The 20,101-nt window shown below is 39.3% G+C and overlaps 1 protein-coding gene and 1 pseudogene across 6 annotated transcripts in view; one reads left to right on the top strand and one right to left on the bottom strand.

Moving 5' to 3' along the window:
* The window catches only part of DLC1 (DLC1 Rho GTPase activating protein), a 515,079-nt gene that overhangs the window by 180,580 nt on the left and 314,398 nt on the right, over positions 1-20,101 (top strand). For 5 of the 6 annotated variants that reach the window (XM_070068489.1, XM_051832521.2, XM_051832520.2 and 2 more), the window contains one exon: positions 14,357-14,506. The exons of the other annotated variant lie outside the window; for it this stretch is intronic. In XM_070068489.1, coding sequence (XP_069924590.1) covers positions 14,357-14,506 — 150 coding nt within the window. The remainder of the gene's footprint in view (positions 1-14,356; positions 14,507-20,101) is intronic. 6 annotated transcript variants of the gene reach the window in all.
* LOC108178860 (uncharacterized protein KIAA1143 homolog pseudogene) lies at positions 15,945-17,408 on the bottom strand (annotated as a pseudogene).

Below are 20,101 nucleotides of genomic sequence, written 5' to 3' on the forward strand. Positions count from 1 at the left end.
CATTTGCTTTATATAACAGTAATTATAATTTATGATTACATATCCTTTGTACAAAGGAATTTCAAACTATACAGAAAAATGTCTAAGTCCTCTTGCCCCTCTCCCAATCCCACACCTTCCAAATATTTTTTCTCTCTTTTGTCTCTGTTTTCTCTGTCTACCCCCACCCCCAACACACACACACACAGAAATAAAGAATGTTTGCTTTGAATGTGTCTGGATATGTGTGGATATGTTTGCTTCTTAGTATATAAAGGGGCTTGTGCTATAATGTTATTCTTCACCTTTTCTTTTCCACTGAATCCCTCTTGTAGCACTTTCCCTGTGAGAGGCAGTGTCCCAGGTACCTCTGGGCAAACTGTGCCCTGCACTAGGACTTCAGTTTAAAGCATTGAATGGAGGCTGATGGGCAACCTGTGTTTTACTCATTAAGCAGTGAACCTTGGCACAGGACATCATCCATCCAAACAGGCATTTTTCCAACTCACGTTGTAGGGGATAAGTAAGTTGCTCATGGATCTGTAAGTGTATGTGAGTCTATTTCATTTTATGCAACTACTGCCTAGTGATCAGTGATAGTATAATTTAAGTCATTTTCTTTCTATTGATGGCCATATAAGATTGAGCATATTATTTTTGCCTGTGCACAACTAATTTTCTAGTGTATGTATTGAAAATGATAATTTCCAGGTTGAAGAATATGTCCTGTTTTTATTTTGATAGATACTTCCAAAGAAGAAATTTACATTTCCAAAATATTGTCAACTTTAAGTGTGGTCAAAACCATATTTTTTAATTTCTGAAAGATGAGAAGTAAAAATTTTCCTTCTTTATTTAGTTTGCACTGATCTGTTGCCATTGATATTTTCAGGTTTTCATTTATTAGTAAATCTGTGAAGACTTTTGTATGCTTTGACCATTATTACTGGCTTATTTGTATTTTTATAGTTTCCCCATGTTGTTAGATATTCTATAAATACTTTATCCTTGCCTGTAATTGTCTTTTAACTTTCACTATTCTTTCTCTTTGTTTATTGTTAATGCAGAGTATTGCTTCATAGGATGTTTGGATTTTTTAAAGATTGCATAAATAGTATACCTTTTCTCTTGCAAATGAATTTTAAACTTGCTTTGAAACTTAACTATTTATGGTAAAATGATGTGATGTCTGAGTTTTACCTATATTATTAGACTGTTAAGAGGGAAAAGTAAAAATAGACAAACTTTATAATTTTGAAACTGATAGGTAAATTGGAGTTTAATATATTACTTTTATCTATTTTTTAGTGTGTGGGTATTCCAAAAATTCCTAAAATTAAAAGAAAAGTAGATTTTGTGAAAAATATCTCAAGATTCATGCATAGATTTTTAAAATAAAATTCATTTCCCATTAACTTTGAGGCCCTCATATATATACATACATATATAAAGCAATTCATACTTTTAAAATATTTTGTCTGTTTCCTTTGAATTTTTCTGTGTTTTTCATTACTTGTTATTTTTAGTGGGCATCTTTTCAGACAATGTGAGGTTCCCAAAAAAATACAGTGCCACCCCTCTGTCAACATGTGTTGCCTTCCCCACTTTCAACATCCCACACTAGAGTGGTACATTTGTCACAATCAGTAACCATTATCACTCAAAGTGTGTAGTTTCTATTAAGGTTCAGTCTGTATGTTATGCACTCTGAGTTTTGACAAACACATAAGGAACAGCATTTATCCATATTTACAAGTAGCATTGTATAGACTAATTCTGCTTTCTAATAATCCTCTGGATTTTACTGACTTCTTTCTCTTTAAACCATGATAACTACTATCCTCTCACTGCCCCACAGTTTTGACTTTCCAGAATGTTATATCAGTGGAATCATGTAGTGGGTAGCCTTGTCATATTGACTCTTTTCCCTTAGTAACAGAGATTTAACATTCCTCCATGTCTCTTCATTTCTTGAGAGTTCATTTCTCTTTAGTGCTTAGTAATATCCCAAAGTCTGAATCCACCACAGTTTATCCCTTCAACTACATAAGGGCATCGTGATTGCTTCAAGTATTATCAATTATGAATAATTAAAGCTGTAGAATTTTCTGTGGGCATAAGTTTGCAATTCATTTGGATAAATACCAAGGAGTGTGATTATTAGATTATATTTTTGTATTCGTTTTTTATGAGCCAGCTTTGCAAGTTCATTTTTTAAAAAACTCATTAAACCCGTGAGTTTTTTGTTTCTTTCTTTTGACTCCATTGGATTTATAAAATTAAATTTAAAGAATAAATCCTTCATTTATTCAACAAACATTTACTGGGTGATGATTTTGTGCCGACCACTGCTCTAGATTCTTGGGTTACACCAGTGAACAAGACAGACCATGATTACTACCCTTGTGAGACTGATGTTGTGGTGAGGAGACAGATAATATACAAAACAAACAAGTTAAAATACGTGTAGAAGGAGATTTCCTGTCCAGACAGTTACATACCTTTCCATTTGTTCAGTCTCATTTTACCTCTTTTGGTGACATTTTTGGTTTTCTACTGACATTCTCATTTCTTCCTCAGTTGCCTCTAGACATTCTCTAGTCTTTGTTGCTACTGTAATTTGAACTGTCTTTTTAATTCCATTTGTTAAATGACTAATGGCAATGAACAAGAATGCTTTTTGGTCTTCCTTTGTGGAGCCAAATTAGTATATTTGTTCTAATGAATTATCAGAGCTCACATTATTCTCTAGGGATTTTCCCAGTAAATTCTCTGCTTTTGTGATATAATCATTTCTGTTTGGTTATAGCTGCTGATGTTTTTGTCACATTGGACAGAATCTCAAGTACAATGTTTGTGAACATTTTTTATTTTCCCAATATTTACAGAAACATTTCCTTTTTATTGTGTTTTTAAAATTTATTTACTTTATTTATTTGAAAGGGGGACAGAGACAGCAGGAACACACAGAGAGATCTCCTAGCAATTGGTTCACCCCCAAAATGCCAACAGTAGTCAGAACTGGGCCAAGCCTAAGCCAGGAGCTAAGAACTCAGTCTAGGGCTTCCATAGGAGTGGCAGGGACTCAGCTACCTGAGCCATTACTATTGCTTCCCAAGCGGTGCATTAGCAGGAAGCTGGAACCAGGAGTAGAGCTGAAACTCCAACCCACTCACTTCAATGTGAATTGTGTCCTACCCAATGTCTTAGTTGCTATGCCAAACACTCACCCCTGTAGAAACATTTGCAGTGTTTTGTCATTATCTTTAGTGCTTGCTTTAAGTGTCTGATACTCTTAATCAAGTTAAGAGCATTACATTCTAAATCCTACTTACTTAAGAGACTTTATAGAAATTTTTTTTCCTGTTTTTAATCACTAGCAGGTATAGGCTTGAAATTTTAGAAATCTCCTATTTGGCAGTTATTTCTTGTATTTTTTCTTTTAGTCTGTTAGTATAGGGGATTCACAGATTTTTCTATTATGGGATTACACTGGTGGAAATCTAATCCCTGTTAGCCTAATTTTTGTGAGAAACCATGAAATGGTTTTCTCTTTAGTGTATCACAGCATTCTCCAACTGTAACTGTGCTAAGAATACATCTACAGAACTTTCAGAAAACAAAGTAGCTTGCACACCCCCTTACACCTACTACAGCAGAATTTGGTCAGCAGAGCCTTAGCATGTAAATATATGGAGGTTCAGCCAGGATTGACAACATCCGTTCTGTGTGGCTCAGTCTCCATGTGCAGCTCCCTGCATGGAATCAGCAGCAGCAGCATCAAAGAACTTATTAAAAATGTCAGTGCTCCAGCTGCATGCAACACCTACTGCACCAGCAACTCTGTTTTCCAAGCTCTTTAGATGATTCTGGGGCACATGAACTTTGAGATAACTTGAGAACCATAACTGTGAACAGACAGAAGGAAAGAATGGAGAAAGGGAGAACAAATCATCAATGAGCTGGGTTTATCTTTTGAAAATATAGATTAATAACAATAAGAAAGCGCCACCCATAGGTGATTGCATCTGTTTTCTAAATCTGCATGTAAATCTGGAAATCCTACTTGCAAATGAGAGAGAACATGGTATATTTGGGAAACCGTAAGAAGTCTGTGCTTATAAACACAGCATTTTCTAAAACACAGTATAGATTATATGAAATTACTTTAGTGGAGTCTGGAATTTTTTAAATTTCGATATTTTTTAAATTTAGTATGGGGCCAGTGCTGTGGCACCGCAGGTTAAAGCCCTGGCCTGCAGCGCCAGCATCCCATATGGCTATCGGTTCAAGTCCCAGCCACTTCACTTCTGATCCAGCTCTCTGCTATGGCCTGGGAAAGCAGTAGAAGATGGCCCAAGTCCTTGGGCCCCTGCACCCATGTGGAAGACTTGGAAGAAGCTCCTGGCTTCAGATCAGCTCAGCTATGGCCATTGCAGCTATTGGGGGAGTAAACCAGTGGATGGAAGACCTCTCTGTCTCTCTCTATATATAACTCTGTCTTTCAAAAATTAAATTAAATATTTAAAAAATAATAAATTTAGTATACATTAAAATTTATTATCTTTTGTATGTTATATAGGACTTATATATTGTCGCTCCCCCTCTTCGTGGAGGAACGACACTAAGCCCTGCCTAGGCTTCATATCCGAGTCACGGCACCAATATGTCGCTCCCCGTCTTCGTGGAGGAACGACACAGGACCCTGCGTTGTTCTTTCGTCTGCTCGGCCCTCCCCGGGTTTGCTGCTGGTTCTTCCAGGGTTGGCTACCGTCCCTTCCACCTCCGTGGAAGGGCGGTTCCCCCTGGCCACATTCCCCACTTCCGCGGGGGAGCGGCACACCACCGGCCGGCTCTCTCGGGGGCTGCACAGGTGTTCCCCTTAGATGTTCCTCTTAGATGTTCCTGGTGCATGCCGTCTCTCTCCTCCTTTATAGTCCTCTTCCGCCAATCCCAACTCTGCTACCCACACGCCGAGTACGCTGCTCTCCTCCAATCAGGAGTAGGTCCTACAGTTTATTGGTTGAACTGGAGGCAGCTGTGTAGAAGCTGTTTCTCCCTTCTCAGCGCCATATTGTGGGAGAGCAGATGCATAGAATAAGTCTTAATTCCAGTAACTCAGTCCAGTCCGGGTTGCTCCCCACAATATATAAAAATAAAAGTTCATTCTTAACTTAAAAATAGCAAGGAAGATAATTATGCTGACAAAATTGAACCTAAGAGAGTTGACATTTGAAGGTCACTGGGTAGAATCAGGAAGAATGGTAAGAGATGAGACAAGAAAAGTAGACAGGAGTCAGGTTAATGCAGGACTTTCTTTCTGTGGAGTAGGAACAAAGTTTTACTTTTGTGTTTATTGTTCCCAGCAAAGGAAGGATAAAAATAATATTGAGAACAATTTATGGGATATATGTTTTCTTTTCTTTTTTTAAGATTGATTTATTTATATGAAAGGCAGAGTTACAGAGAGGCAGAGGCAGAGGCAGAGAGAGAAATCTTCCATCTGCTGGTTCACTCCCCAAATGGCTGCAATGGCCACAGCTGCACCAATCCAAAGCCAGGAGCCAGGAGCTTCTGTAGGGACCCAAGGACTTGGGCCATCTTCTACTGCTTTTCCAGGCCATAACACAGAGCTGTATTGGAAGTGAGGCAGCCAGGACTCAAACCAGCGCCCAAATGGGATGCTGACACTGCAGGTAGTGGCTTTGCCTGCTATGCCACAGTACCAGCCCCTGGGATATGTATTTTCCTTATGTTTTCAAACTAAGAAAACTCCTGTTTCCTTTAAAACCTGAACCCAAGCAGAGAGTTCCTGGGAATTGTAAAAAGTTGCAGGGATTTGCATATATCATGCAAGCACGATGATGACACAGAAAAAAAAAATCAGTTCAGAAAGGTTTTTCTTGTGTTCTGTAGTGCATTGAAGGACCCTGAATGTCAGTCTCTGACTTTGGTATTTAATGTGAAGACTGCTTCCAGAATGCTTACCAAATTATTTATATAGAAATTATATCCCAATCCCCAAAATGAGCTTTTGAAGTTCACAGAGGAACTCATCCTCAGATTTTCCTCTGGGAGAGAATTGCTGCCCACTCAGTCCTTTCCCCGGTTTGCACCTGCCACTTCTGAGCACTCCTGACAACCAGCTGTGTAAGTGACCTTTGAAGCTGTGTCCCAGGAATGTCCTAGAAAACTGTGTAGGCAAAAGTTCCTGCTAAGAAGTGCTCCAGTTGAAGACCATTTGGACTTTAAAAATCTAGCAAAGAAGGAACCAATTTTATTCACCATGCTTTACAAATAGAAGCAGTTTAATCAAGAGTGAATATAAATACCATAATACCACAATCATTAATTAGTAATGAAATGTCAGTTAAAATATTTCTGCAGAAATTTAAAATAAAAATATTATTGGGGCAAGCACTGTGGCACAGCAGGCTAAGCTACTGCCTAAAGTCAGCATCCCTTATGAGCACAAATTCTAGTTACAGCTGCTAAACTTCTGATATAGCTTGCTGCTAATGCACCTGGAAAAAATGGGAGATAGCCCATGTATTTGAACCTCTGCCATCCATATGGGAGACCTGAATGGTGTTCGGGCTGCTGCTTTAACCTGGCCCAACCCTGACCATTGTGGCCATTTGGGGAATGAAACAGCAGATAGAAGTCTCTCTCTCATTGTGTGTGTGTGTTTGTATGTGTGTGTTTTTGTAACTCTGCCTTTCATATAAAAATAAATAAATCTTAAAAACATATCTTTCAATTACTAAAAAAAAGTATCTGTATCCACCATCCAATATTATAACTCATTGGCACAGGTTATGATTAAAGAAAATACAAAGAGTTTTGGGTTGAAGAGAATATATCTGGCAAATAGGAGAAAGTCTGTTTGTTTTCTTTCTTCAAAGGATACATAAGTTTCATACTGAAATTCAGCAGATTGAAAAATCAGGATGATTTTTTTAACTTACCTAGAAATCCTGACTTTGGATGCTTACATTACATTCTGCTTCTGACTGTCAATTCAGATGAATATCTTCACTACTTCTGAAAAAAATTAATAACCTTTTGGTTCTTTAAACAGGATATTATTTTTAGAAAGAAAAGTCTAGAATGAGGAATTTATTATCAGATGAAATGTCTAACATTAAATGAGTTTTTATACTGGTCCAACTGGCTGCAGATCAAATAATTGAGATGAAGCTAAGCCAAGTATTTTACTAAAAGGTTCCTTTCTTTTTTGAATAAGAAAGGAATATTACCAACCCAGAATAGCCAGTGAGATGTATATGGTATTGAGGACAGCATAGGGGCCAGAAACTTGAATTAAGAAGCAGGAAGTCTTAGTTCTATTCCTGGTGGAGTTCTGAATTTCCTGTGGCTATCAATGGGCTGCCAGAGCTCATTGACAAGCAGAGTAATGAAACAGTGCTCTATTTGCTGAATGAAACATGCACTATTTGGAAGCATCAAGGTATTTTACTAAATTTTATCATTCCCTTCCAAATGCTTGGCATTAGGAAAATAGAGCCTATGCATTTGTAGGGGAGGCACCATTTCCTCTGGACTTCATATTTCTCCAGTCTGTAGAATATCTAGTGACTTGCACCTCCTTGGTGCCACCATATTGTGTGCTGTGTTTTGTGTTGTTGAATTGAGAAATTTGGAAAAAGAGCAGTGTTGGAATGATCTTCCCCAGATGAAGGGAAAGATGGGTAGTAGAGGATCCTGTTGTTTAAGATGTAAGAATTCAGAGACTTCTTAGAGAGAATGATCCCCGGAAATCAAATTTATCTCTCCTGAATGCCGTCATAATCAGAGACTTCGCTGCCCAGTGACTGAATAGTTCTTTGTAATAAATAAGAAGAGCCCTCCAGATTTTCAGAAATGGCTTGGCCATTTTAAATGCTTCTCAAGACACCAAATTAAATAGAAGCTTTTCTGATAGTTTGCTTAGTACCTGTTGACCTGTGTCTGAAAGAGATACAACTGGAAATTTCTTCCACAGCAGCTATATGTATTATCTATACTTTGGCAGCAGCTGGTTGCAGTCTCAAGGCAGCAGGATGTTTCTATTCTTAGCAGGAAACAGACACATATTGAGTAAAGAAGACATAGATCTTACTGTTGACTCAAGTTCAACTGACAGTAAACCAAATCCCTTTTTCTTCATAAAAAAAAAAAAAAAGCAGATTGTGGCTATCTGTTTGGAATAGCCTGTTCTATGTTCTAAATAGGCACTGGATTATTAGTCTGCATTAAAGTAGATTTGGAGAAACTGGGGACTTGCCTGCCTGCTCTGCCTTGGTCACAGAACATGTAGGGGAATATATTTAGTTCTGGGCACAAACCATTATTCGGGTCATTGGCAGAATTATGTCATACCCAGAGAAGAGTAAGCAGAACTTATGAGGACCTGGAAGTACGCCATGTGAGAAAGAACTGAAGGAGCTGAGGACGATTCACCTAGACAGGGAAGGAAATGGACACCACATCGTTCTTCACATGTGTGAAAAGCTGTTTTGTGGAAGAGACACTACTTAGTCTAATTCTGGAGGGAGAAAGTGGGGAGTTGGAGGCAAGATTTGGCTCCCTGAGCTGCTAAAGGTTATGGCTGCATAACTAGGAGACAAGTCACTGCCTAGGGAACAATAGATAGCCCACTGGAGGAGGTCAGAAACATACCCTAAATGCTAAGTAAAAGTTTAAAAAACTGGGCAGTACAGTCATTAGTGTTCTTCCAAAATAGCTTATGTTGGCATGAATATAAACCAGATTGCAGAAAGAGAATGCATGATGCTGTCAAGTTGGTAATTTTAAATGTCATTGATGGAAGGAAAGCAAAATGGAATACTAGAAAGTGACCAGAACTGGGAAGGAGGGTCCAAAAGCCAGGCTCTAGGGTAGGATTTGTCAGTGGAAGAGTGCCCTGCACTTAAAAATCTCCCTGGTGTTCAGTTTCCTCATCTGCCAAATCACAGAGCTGGAGCCATTTAACTGAAGTCCTGAACTTCTGTACTAAATTCTTAGTCATTGAGTGAAATACCAGACTTTATGTTGAATATCTTAAGCAAATGTGTCTTAAGTAGAAATATAAATAAAAAATATGTTCATTATCATTCATGTTAAGGAACTTTACAAATGTAAATGATGACTAGAGCAAGGAAGGCAGATAACAGAGCCATTACTATGAAAAAAAAGAATTTTCAAAACATTAAATCTGAAATTTATACTGAGTGTTACTTGGACATCAAGAACAGATGTTAAAAAATGAATTAAATAAATAAAATGCACTATTTCAATATCCTCTTAGTTTGACGGAACCTCACAACTATTGGTTTAACTATTAAGATTTCTATTCAAGTCCAATCCTAAGAACAACTATCCATCCAATTGGTCTCCGCTCCCAGTGTGTTTGGATCCACCATACACCAGCTCACAAGAGCAAATTGTATTTATCTTTTCACACTCTGTGTTCAGCAATGCCTAGTTTGTAGCTGAAAACAAGCCAGGGAAATACTCACACCACAGAAATCAGAAAATACCACAAAATCAGCACTTTTCTGTGGAGATCCAACATACCACAGCACATGCACCCCTACTCCCAAGAGGTATGTTCCCCAAAACAGTGACCTTCCTTTAGCACTGTGATATCAAAACATGTAGGGCATTCTTATAAAATTACCTGTTTTTTTCTTTAAGATCATTCTAACCTGTGTCTAATTTAGATGCCAGCATAAAAAAGACTAGAACTAGAAAAATAAACTGAAAAATAAAGAGCATGTATTAATTATGCGACATTGCTAGATAACAAATATGGCATGATCCAAAAAAATGTTTCATTGCCAGTATGTATTAAGAACTCTCAAAATTCCATAAGCAAAGCAAATCATTCATTTGCTCACGTCCTGCCAGGGGCCTCCATTGCACAAAGTAAAATTCACCTCTTTACCTCTAAATGAGATATAATTTGGCTGCTGTATACATCCCTTGTGCACCAGCAAGCGACTCCCTCCCCTTCCCTTCTCTCCTCCAACATTTTTTTTAAGTTTATTTATTTATTTGAAAGTCAGAGTTACACAGAGAGAGGAGCGGCAGAGAGAGAGAGGTCTTCCGTCCGATGGTTCACTCCCTAGATGGCCACAATGGCCCAAGCTGCGCCGATCCAAAGCCAGGAGCTTCTTCCGGGTCTCAAACATGGGTACAGGGGCCCAAGGACTTGGGCCATCCTCTACTGCTTTCCCAGGCCACAGCAAAGAGCTGGATCAGAAGAGGAGCAGCCACGACTAGAACTGGCGCCCATATGGGATGCCGGCGCTTCAGGTCAAGGCGTTAACCTGCTGCGCCACAGCGCCGGCCCCTCTCCTCCAACTTTACTAACCTTTGTTTCTGATACACTTGCTGATGAAATTCATCCCCACCTCAGTATCCTTGTATTGTACTTTTTTTTTTAAGATTTATTTTATTTATTTAAGAGGTGAATTACAGTGAGAGGGAGAGACAGAAAGGTCTTCCTTCCATTGGTTCACTCCCCAGATGGCCGCAACGGCCAGAGCTGGGCCGATCCAAAGCCAGGAGCCAGGAGCTTCTTCCAGGTCTCCCATGTGGGTGCAGGGCCATCTTCCACTGCTCTCCCAGGCCACAACAGAGAGCTGGATCAGAAGTGGAGCAGCCAGGACTAGAACCGCTGCCCATATGGGATGCCAGTGCTGCAGGTGGAGGATTAACCTACTTCACCATGGCGCCGGCCCCCCTTGTATTGTTCTCTAATCCACCTGGAACACTCTGTGTTACTCTCCTCCCCCTTCTCCTTCCTCTCCTCCACTATCTCACCTTCCTCTCACATCTCCTTCATCTCCTTCTCCCTCCCCACTCCAACCATTACGGTTTAACTTTCACTTCTGTAGAAAGCTGTTCTTTAAGAGGGAAAAAAAAGATGTATTTATTTGAAAGTCAGAGTTAAAGAGAGAGAGAGATTTTATCTTCTAAAATGAACACAGAGGCTAGGAGTGGGCCAGGCAGAAGCCAGAAGCAAGTTTCTTCCAGGTCTCCCACATGGGTGGCAGGGGCCCAAGCACTTGGGCCATCTTTCCCCAGGCCACTAGCAGGTAGCTGGATCAGAAGTGGAGCAGCCAGGACACAAACCAGCGTCCATATGGGATTACAGGCAGTGGCTTTACCAGCTACACCACATCACCAGCCTCTGTAGAAAGCTTTTCTGTGACCAGCATGTACAAAGTGGGACATTATCTCTGCAGTTACTGTGTCTCATTGCCCTGTTTATTTTCTTCTTACACTTATTCCCACTTGAAACTATCTTATTTATGAATTTGTTGGCTTTCACTGCTGGTCTTTCCTTGGCTCATTGTAATATTCAGGAGAATAAGGATCTACTCTGTCTTGTTCACTGATGGATATTTAGTCTCCTTAAAAGTGCTTGGGCCAGAACAGCTGTGATTGAAGGAGGAAGGAAATATAGGAGGGAAGAAAATTGAGCATGTAGCCTTTGATTTGAAGGGGTTAAGTTACTGAAATCTGATTACATTAATAAGTAAATTCATTTATTGAAAAGTTCCTCTTCGTGGACCATAGTGACAGCATGAAATTAAATATCCACTGAAGAGCTCAGCCTAGCCAAAATCTACAAATACACTGCTCTGTTTCCATTCATGAGCTATTTGCTGGAGTTTAGCCATGGACATATGAAAGGTTAGAACTTTGTGAAATATTAATACTTGGACTTTAAAAACAAGGTCAATAACATTTATCCAAAGCATCAGATTTGCAGTCACTCTATTTTATGAGGTTTTATGAATGTGTAACATATGATACACTTGACACTTCAGGATGAATATAATGGATAGCGAATAAGGGAGCACTCATGAAAGAACCGGAGAAGGAATAGGCTTATTTCTGTAGCACAGTACTGGAGAGCAAGGCTGTTTGGTTTATTCCCTTTGGCAGATCGTTTGAAATAATGTGATGCTCAGCCCACGGATTTGAAAATGTTTTGAAAGCACAATCTCAGCATCCAGTTAATTCAAAGACAAATTGTTTCTGAGACAATTGCGGATAGGTCTAGGATAGCTGCGGGATATACTGCTTTATCCAACACTAACTTCGTAGCTGGAAGAATATCAAGATACATTTCTAAGGCTTTAGGAGGTGTTATTTCACTGGATCCTATTGATTTCACTATTATTATTCCTGAAAATGTATTGTGTGTGAGCACTGTATAACTTGGCTGTGTGTCTATCACAGAGAAGAATCTACTGTTTGTCCTTTAGGATGTTATCACTGAAAAAAAGAAACAGTCACATAAAACCATATGTGAACATGGAGTTGCAAAAAGCATTATCTTGCCAAACATAACTTTAAGGAGAGAAAATTACAGAAACAAGTACATTGGGGGAATAATTAAGTTGACTTAATTACTGTTAAATTTGTCCATTTTCCAGGAGGTTTAGGAAGGAAGGAGGTTTAGGAGGAAATTAAATTCTAATATTCTAGAGCTTTAAGTTACAAGCGTAATTTTGCTAGCAATAATTTGCTTTGCATATAGCAAAGTTCTGTAGCAATGAGGGATAGTATACATAGTAAGGTGCAGTTTTGTTTGAAAACATTATGGTGTCTTTTAATCTATTATGTTCCCATCATTTATAAATAGGACCCCTTTAAAGACTTAAATTGAGTAATAAATATACCGCTTGTGGTACCTTTGCAATAAATATTATGTCACTGAAATATTTACAGAATTGGAAACTTGAGACTTAATGGGTTAAGCACAATAAAATTTTCTGATATCAAAAGTTTTAATCTCGGTCAGAGCATTACTAAATGTTTTATACAGCAGGGACAGTGGGAAGAAACTGAAATCTTAACAATGGCACAGGATTCTGAACTCATTAACACATCTCAGAAAATTCTGAATCTATTCTCAAAATTAATCTGTCCTTTTAGAAACACGACTAGCTCTTTCAATGCATATTAATTTATTAAACCAAGTACAAGTTTATGTTATTCAAACAACTTCTCAAATAGTTAATTAATTGATTCCCTGACCAACTTAATTTAATAAATCAATTATTTTACATCTGAATGATAATGTCTCTCACATTAATAATCTGCTCTGGCTGATTAAAATATAGAGACCCTAGTGCAGGCATTTCACACAGCAGTTAAGACCCCACTTGGGACATAGACATACCCTACCAGAGTGCCTCGTTTGAGTCTTGGTTCCTCTACTTTAAAAGCTTCCTTCTAATGCACACCTTGGGAGGCAGCAGATGATGGCTCAAGTACATGGGTTCCTGCCACCCATGTTTATCCCTAGGTTGAGCTCTGGACATCTAGTTTCAGCTTGCCCCAACCCAGGCTGTTGCAGCAGATGGAAGAGCTCTTCCACCTCCCATGTCAGAATGCTGGTTCGATCCCAGGTACTTCACTTCCTGTCCATCTTCCTGCTAATTTACCAAGTACTTGAGCCCCCGGTACCCACATAGGAAACCTGGACAGAATTCTGGACTCTTGGCTTGAGTCTGGCACATCCCTGGCTATTGCAGTCATTTGGAGAAGGAACCAGTAGATGGAAAATTTTCTTTCTTTCTCATTCTTCTTTTTTTTTTAGAGAGAGATTTATTTATTTACTTGAAAGAGCCATACAGAGAGAGATGGAGAGGCAGAGAGAGAGGTCTTCCATGCACTGGCTCACCCCCCAATTGGCCGCAACTGCTGGAGCTGCGCCGATCCAAAGCCAAGAGCCAGGCGCTCCCTCCGGGTTTCCCACGCTGGTGCAGGGGTCCAAGGACCTGGGCCCTCTACTGCCCTCCCAGGCCACAGCAGAGAGGCAGATCAGAAGTGGAGCAGCCGGGACTCAAACCAGCGCCCACATGAGATGCCAGCACTGCAGGCGGGGGCTTCGTCTGCTACACCACAGCACCAGCCCCTCTCTCTTTCTCTTTCTCCCTATCCTCACTCCCGCCCCCTCTCTTTCTGTCATTCTGTCTTTACATCTTTTTAAAAAATATTCTTCCAGAAATATGATCTCATATACATCCTTACATTTTAACCACAACTATTAATATGCAGTTTTTCCCAAGAATAATGAATTGGAAAGTAACATGTATCAGTACTCATTGATGTTATACTTTTTTGTCGTTGCATTTTGCCAAATAAGTTATATTTTTAATATTCATGTATGCTGGGTCAGCAACTTCCCAATGAAGAGCTCATTGTTGAAACAAACTAGGCTCCCCCACCATTTAAATAGAAAATCGCCTATTATCCAGTGTCCTTTTTGTCACATAGAAGAACAGGGAACTTTTTATTCTTTCCAAGAAATGGCCTTTGCGATCCAGTAACAACGTGCTCTGTTCCCCAGGAAATGAGAGAAGATCGAGACAGGGCGCGGCTGGACTCCATGGTGCTGCTGATTATGAAACTGGACCAACTTGACCAAGACATTGAGAACGCCCTCAGCACCAGCTCCTCCCCGGCCAGCACCCCAGCCAGCCTGCGGCGGCACGTCCCTGTGAGCTTGCCACTCCTCTCTTGTCTTCCTGTTTACTTCTCTGTTTACCTCACACAGCTTCCTTTGCAAATGTATCATCTTTGATGATGACCCTAGTAGATGATAAAAAAAAAATCTTTCTGTGCTTTTCAATGCTTTCTTCTATTCAGGGAGTCCACAGAGAAACTTGAGACACTTGTGTTTCTTGGTTATTAAATAAGTTTTGTTGTAGTTGGTTCCCTAACTGTCAATCAAGTCTGATATAACATAAACTCCATTAGCAGTAGTATGTCTACTTTGCTTGATAACTTATTCTCAATGTCCCACAAATTTACATTGCATAGAGAAGATGCTAAATAAATATTTGCTCATGGACAGAAGGATAGACAGACGGATGGATATAGATGCTAGTTGAACTAGCTGAAGATGCCACAATAAAGAATTTAAATAAAATTTAATTGAAAATACTTTAAAATGGACTCATTGAAATACAATCAATAGGACAAAGGTGAAAATTTTATTCCACTGTGCTTTCATTTTAGATGATAGATATTTATCTGGGATTCTAACATTCAGAATAAAATTTGAAAGACGCATATTCTAGGACTGACTATACACTTTACATGCTTAATATTAGCTTCATATTAAATTGCTTAGTTTGTGCAGATCTAGTAAATGCAATAGTTTATCTGTAATTATAATTAAGTTGTAAGTCCTTTTTCAATTTAGCTACTATTTGTGTTATGCAAAAACAAATACATTGAGCCCTAAGATTTGTAATTTGAGATGATACAGGTGGAAAAATCACATGCAAAGGCACATCCATATTTTTCGATAATTGGTACTACTTTAGTACTTCTTTGCCATTCACGTATGTAACTGATTCATCTGACATAGGTTGTTAATCTTTTTTTTTTTACAATTTTTCAAAGGTTTATTTGTTTATTTGAAAGAGTTACAACGAGAGAGGGAGACACAGAGAGATATCTTCCATCCATTGGTTCATTCCCCAGTTGGCTTCAACAGGGAGGAGCCAGGAGCTTCATCCAGGTCTCCCAAGTGGGTAGCAGGGGCTCAAACACTTCAGGCCATCTTCCACTGCTTTTCCCAGGCCATTAACAGAGAGCTGGATCAGAAGTAGAACAGCTGGGACATGAACCGGCACGCATATATGATGCCATCATGGCAGGCAGCAGCTTTACCCTCTGTACCACAATGCCAGTCCCTTGAATTTACATTTTGAAAATGCTCACAATGTAATGTTAAATGAGAAGCAGGATAGAGAACATATGCAATACATCCTCAATTTTGTTTAAAAAATATAATTTACATATAAACACACCCATACATGGAGAATAACAAAATATTTATAGGAGTCAACTTCTACAAGGTTGGCTTTCCAAGGTAGAAGTGTTTTCATGGATAGACATAATTTTTGTTTTACTAATTTTTTCCAATATTTTGTAAATTTTCTAGAGTCATCTTATAGTATCTTTATAATAGGGGGAAAAAGTTATTTTTAAAAGCACTTCAAATACTCCCAAAGAAGTCTAAGCCCAAAATGTTTACTCATTTTCACCTCTTTTTTCAAAAGAAAGGAGGCCACTGTTTTTTACTTGTTTTTGTCATATTTTTAAGCTGAGTCGTACTTACTGATTTCATCTTCATTTGTCTTCTTCTTTGAGCTTGCTGTTAAAGCTGAATATATTTCATCTGAGGGAAACTTGACTGCTTTTTTGATGCACGATTCTCCCATCAGCTGGAGGTGGTACTTCGTCCACCCTGGCTGCCTGTATTTCTGCTTTAATTGTTCAAGATTTCTTCAGCTGACAGCTTTCCCTTTGTTAACACCACCACTTGGGGCTGTTCACTTCCTTGTCACTGCGCTCACCATCTTCTTCAGAGAGCTGAGGCTGGATTCTCTTGGTCTCTACCGTAGGTCCTTCCCTGTAGCTGACCTGCTCCTCGAAGCGAGACAGGGATGCTGGCTTGGCCAACCTTACATAGGACACCTGGCTCCACTTCTTCATGACAGCTGTAGGGAAGCACCAGTTCAATCCCTCTTTTAAATCTTTCTCTTTCCCACTACATCCAACTTTCCTCAATTCCCATGTGTTTAGGGAAAGGAAAAAAAAAAGCATAGACTCCTGCCAAATACAACTCTGTGTTGTCTCCATCTCCAAAAGCAAGAGAGCCCTTACCTACTAGACGTGGTCCTTGTTGAATATTAAAGACAAACAAAAACAGGAGCTAACCTGAGTGATGAGTTTAGGATTTCTCTACATCTGCGATATCTGTCTCTATTGCATTGGAGGCTGGATTTTACTTTACATACCCTGTTGTGTGAACTGTCACCCCAATTGTTGTCTCTGTTCATAGAAATCTATTTCCAAGCTCTAAATTCAAGATATAGTTGGAATGGGCAAAATAATACAGGGAGGAAGTGAACTGGGGTCTCCACTGGTCTGGGTTCAATACCACTTCTATAACTGACTCTCTGGGAACATAAAAATGTCTTTTAAATTTGTCACCTGTAGGTTCAAGTTTTGAAAAAAGGAACTATTGTTCCTAGCTAATGACTTGTTGTAGGAGTAACATATGTGAGAGGGCTTCCAGATCCCACAAAGAATACATATTTAGTAATTGTTAATTTCCTTCCCTTCCACCCTGTATTCATACCAAGCACTCAGCTAAAGATGAGAAAGAGTATCCCACAAAAGTGTTTTTTGGTCTTTACATTTTTCTAGGTCATCCCTTATTCTCTGTTTCTGTTCCTTGGTATATTAAAGCCAATGTATTCTGTCATCCAAATTTTTCTAGTGGTTCTTTCCATTCCATTTGATAATTGCACTATGGAATAAATGGATTATAATGGCATGATTATGACCATGATCATCTACCAAGGAGCACTGTCCCAGATTCACAGGACAAAGTGCCTCTGCCCCACTCTCCTTCAGCACTGTGAGTGTGCAGTTTAGCAGGAAATGTAAGGCACACAATGAAATCAAGACCCCCTACTCCTACTTTGAGTATATGTGTGGGAAAATGCCAGAGTGACTCTACATAGGGAGAGCCAGTAAAGAATAATATATGGTGGACTATTTAACAATGACATTCACTTGAAAATGTTAAAGTAAGAGGACAGCAGTTAAGATGCCACTTGGGACACCCACATCCCATATCCAAGTGCTTGGACTGGAATTCCTGCTCCACTCCTAGTTTCAACTTCTTACCAGTGTGTACTGTAGGAGGCTGCAGGTGATGACTCAAGTAGTTGGGTTCCTGACACACACATGGGAGAACCAGATTGAGTATCCAGCTACTGGTTTCAGTCCAGTCCAGCCCCAGCCATTGTAGGCATCTGTGGAGTAAACCAGTAGATCATATCTCTCTTTCTCTCTCTCTCTCTCTCTCTCTTTCTCTCTCTCTCTCTCTCTCTTTCTCTCTCTCTCTCTCTCTCTCTTGCTTTTTTTCTCTCTTTCTCTCTAAATATTGGGAGGGAGAGGTGGAAGGGGAGTATGGGAGGAAGGGGGGAAGGAAATAAGTGAAGACTTAAAGGAGGCTGCCTAGATAAAACCTTTTAAGTGACTATACCTTTGTAGATTTCCCACAGTCTAGCATCTGGTATTCTCCTTTACAGTTTAAAAACCCGACTTTGTCCAAGCACAAACAGCATATCAACATTTTAGGGCTGCCTAATGATAGCCAATCTCATAGCATGAGCAGGACTGGGGAATGGAAAAAACGTCAGTAGAATTTAGTGAGCATTCATCTCTACACATGTTACTTCATTTCTCCTCTCAGCAGTCCTAATGTGAGAAACCTGAACTTTGGAGAAGATGAGTTGTTTATGTGCAGTCATACACATGGGGAAGGGTGAATCATTTACCAAAGGTCACACAGCTGGTGAAACTTACTTCCTTCCACACAGAACAAATGCTCTTTCTGCTATAGTGGAGATCTTCACAAAATGCAAATTTTTCATTAATAGTGAGATAAGTTCCACTTCCAGAATCAGAATCCTTTTTGTCAAAAAAAATAAAAATAAAAATAAAAATAAATTAATTAATTAAAAAAATCCTGTTGTCTGAGATGGCATTTTCTTCCCAATAATGTTATTTTAAGTTTGGGTTCATAATTATTTTTTATGTCCATGTGTGATCAAGGGGATAGTGATAATACCTTGGGATAATTCATCCATGACACAGAGATGCTTAGGAAACCTGTAGACCAGAATCCGATCACTACCTTTAATTGGATCTCCAGCAGCATTCTGAACTATTTTTTCACTCTCCCTGGATCTTCTTTCAAATTCCAAGGCAACTATCCAAAAATTTTACTCTTCTCCTCACCTCATAACCCAATCCTATTTTTTTTATCTCTTTCAAACATCCTTGCCTTCCTCTTCACACAGGAAACTCAGGCCCTGGACAAACTTCCCAGCATCACATCTGCATTGCAAATTGCTCTAGGCATCCCTTCTGTCACCTACTTCAGGAAAAGATGTCACTCCAGTCATCTAAAGCTGCTCTTATTATCTTTGCCCTCATCTTCTTTCCCTCCCACCTCCTGGCTTTGTTCCACCAATTATTCACCTACTCATGGATTGAAAATCCACTGTTGTTTTTCTATTAGTTCTTGTTCTTTTTTTCTCTGTAGCACATTTATTCATCCATAGTATTTTTCTACCATCTACCTATTAATAAATCCTTCCTTTTTTAAGTGTACTTTACTAGCATATAAGAAGAAGAGAGGTGGATTGGAAGGAGAGGTCATTTTTTTTTTATTACATACGTTTAAGTGCAAAATCAAAAAGCTTCCCTTGACTCTTTTTCAGGAAGTGCCCTATTTCAGCCCTTCTTTTACAAGCTAAGCTTTACACCTCTTTTCACCTAAAACTTCTTTCTTGATCAATTCTTGGCTGTGGCTGAGACACCCAGTGATCTCCATGTAAGGTGCTTGATGTTATGGAGCCTTCTCTTCTCCTTGGCTTTCACCACTCCCATGGCTCCCAGCTGCTGTCCTGTTCTTTTTTCTACCTCTTCAACAATTGCTTTCCAAACCTTCAGTGGGTCATCTTTCTACATTCACTCATTAAATCTCATACCCAAATTCTAGAATTAATTCTCCCTACTGTCTAACTTAAAAATTCTCCCTGGGGATTAGAACAGTTTCCATTATCTTATTCATATTGAGGATCACCAAGGAGATTGTTGTTATCTTCCAGTTTGTACTCGTATATCCAACGGCTCACAAGAAACTCACTCCTTTGTGTCAAAATTAAATTTTGTATAAACTTCCGATATAGGACCTACCACACTGGGTTCCTTTCCACAAGAAGAACTCCCAAGATCATTACATTCCTGTTGCCTGGCACAATTGGAGGTGTAGGGTCACAGTGATGAAAGAGAACCTTGTAGGAAGATGATGTGCAGGATGAATCAAACAATGCAAAGGTGGAGTCACAAGGAAATTGCTGGGTGGCACTTAAAATGATCATTCATGGTTTGGTCACCACTTAGTTTGTGTATGGTAGTAGTGAACAGAGAAAGGATGGCATGGGCATGGGCGATCCTGAGAGCACATGTATTTTATTTCTCATAGTGAACAAAGGGA

This window comes from Oryctolagus cuniculus, chromosome 2 (assembly GCF_964237555.1).
Source record: "Oryctolagus cuniculus chromosome 2, mOryCun1.1, whole genome shotgun sequence".
NCBI classification, from domain to species: Eukaryota; Metazoa; Chordata; class Mammalia; order Lagomorpha; family Leporidae; genus Oryctolagus; species Oryctolagus cuniculus.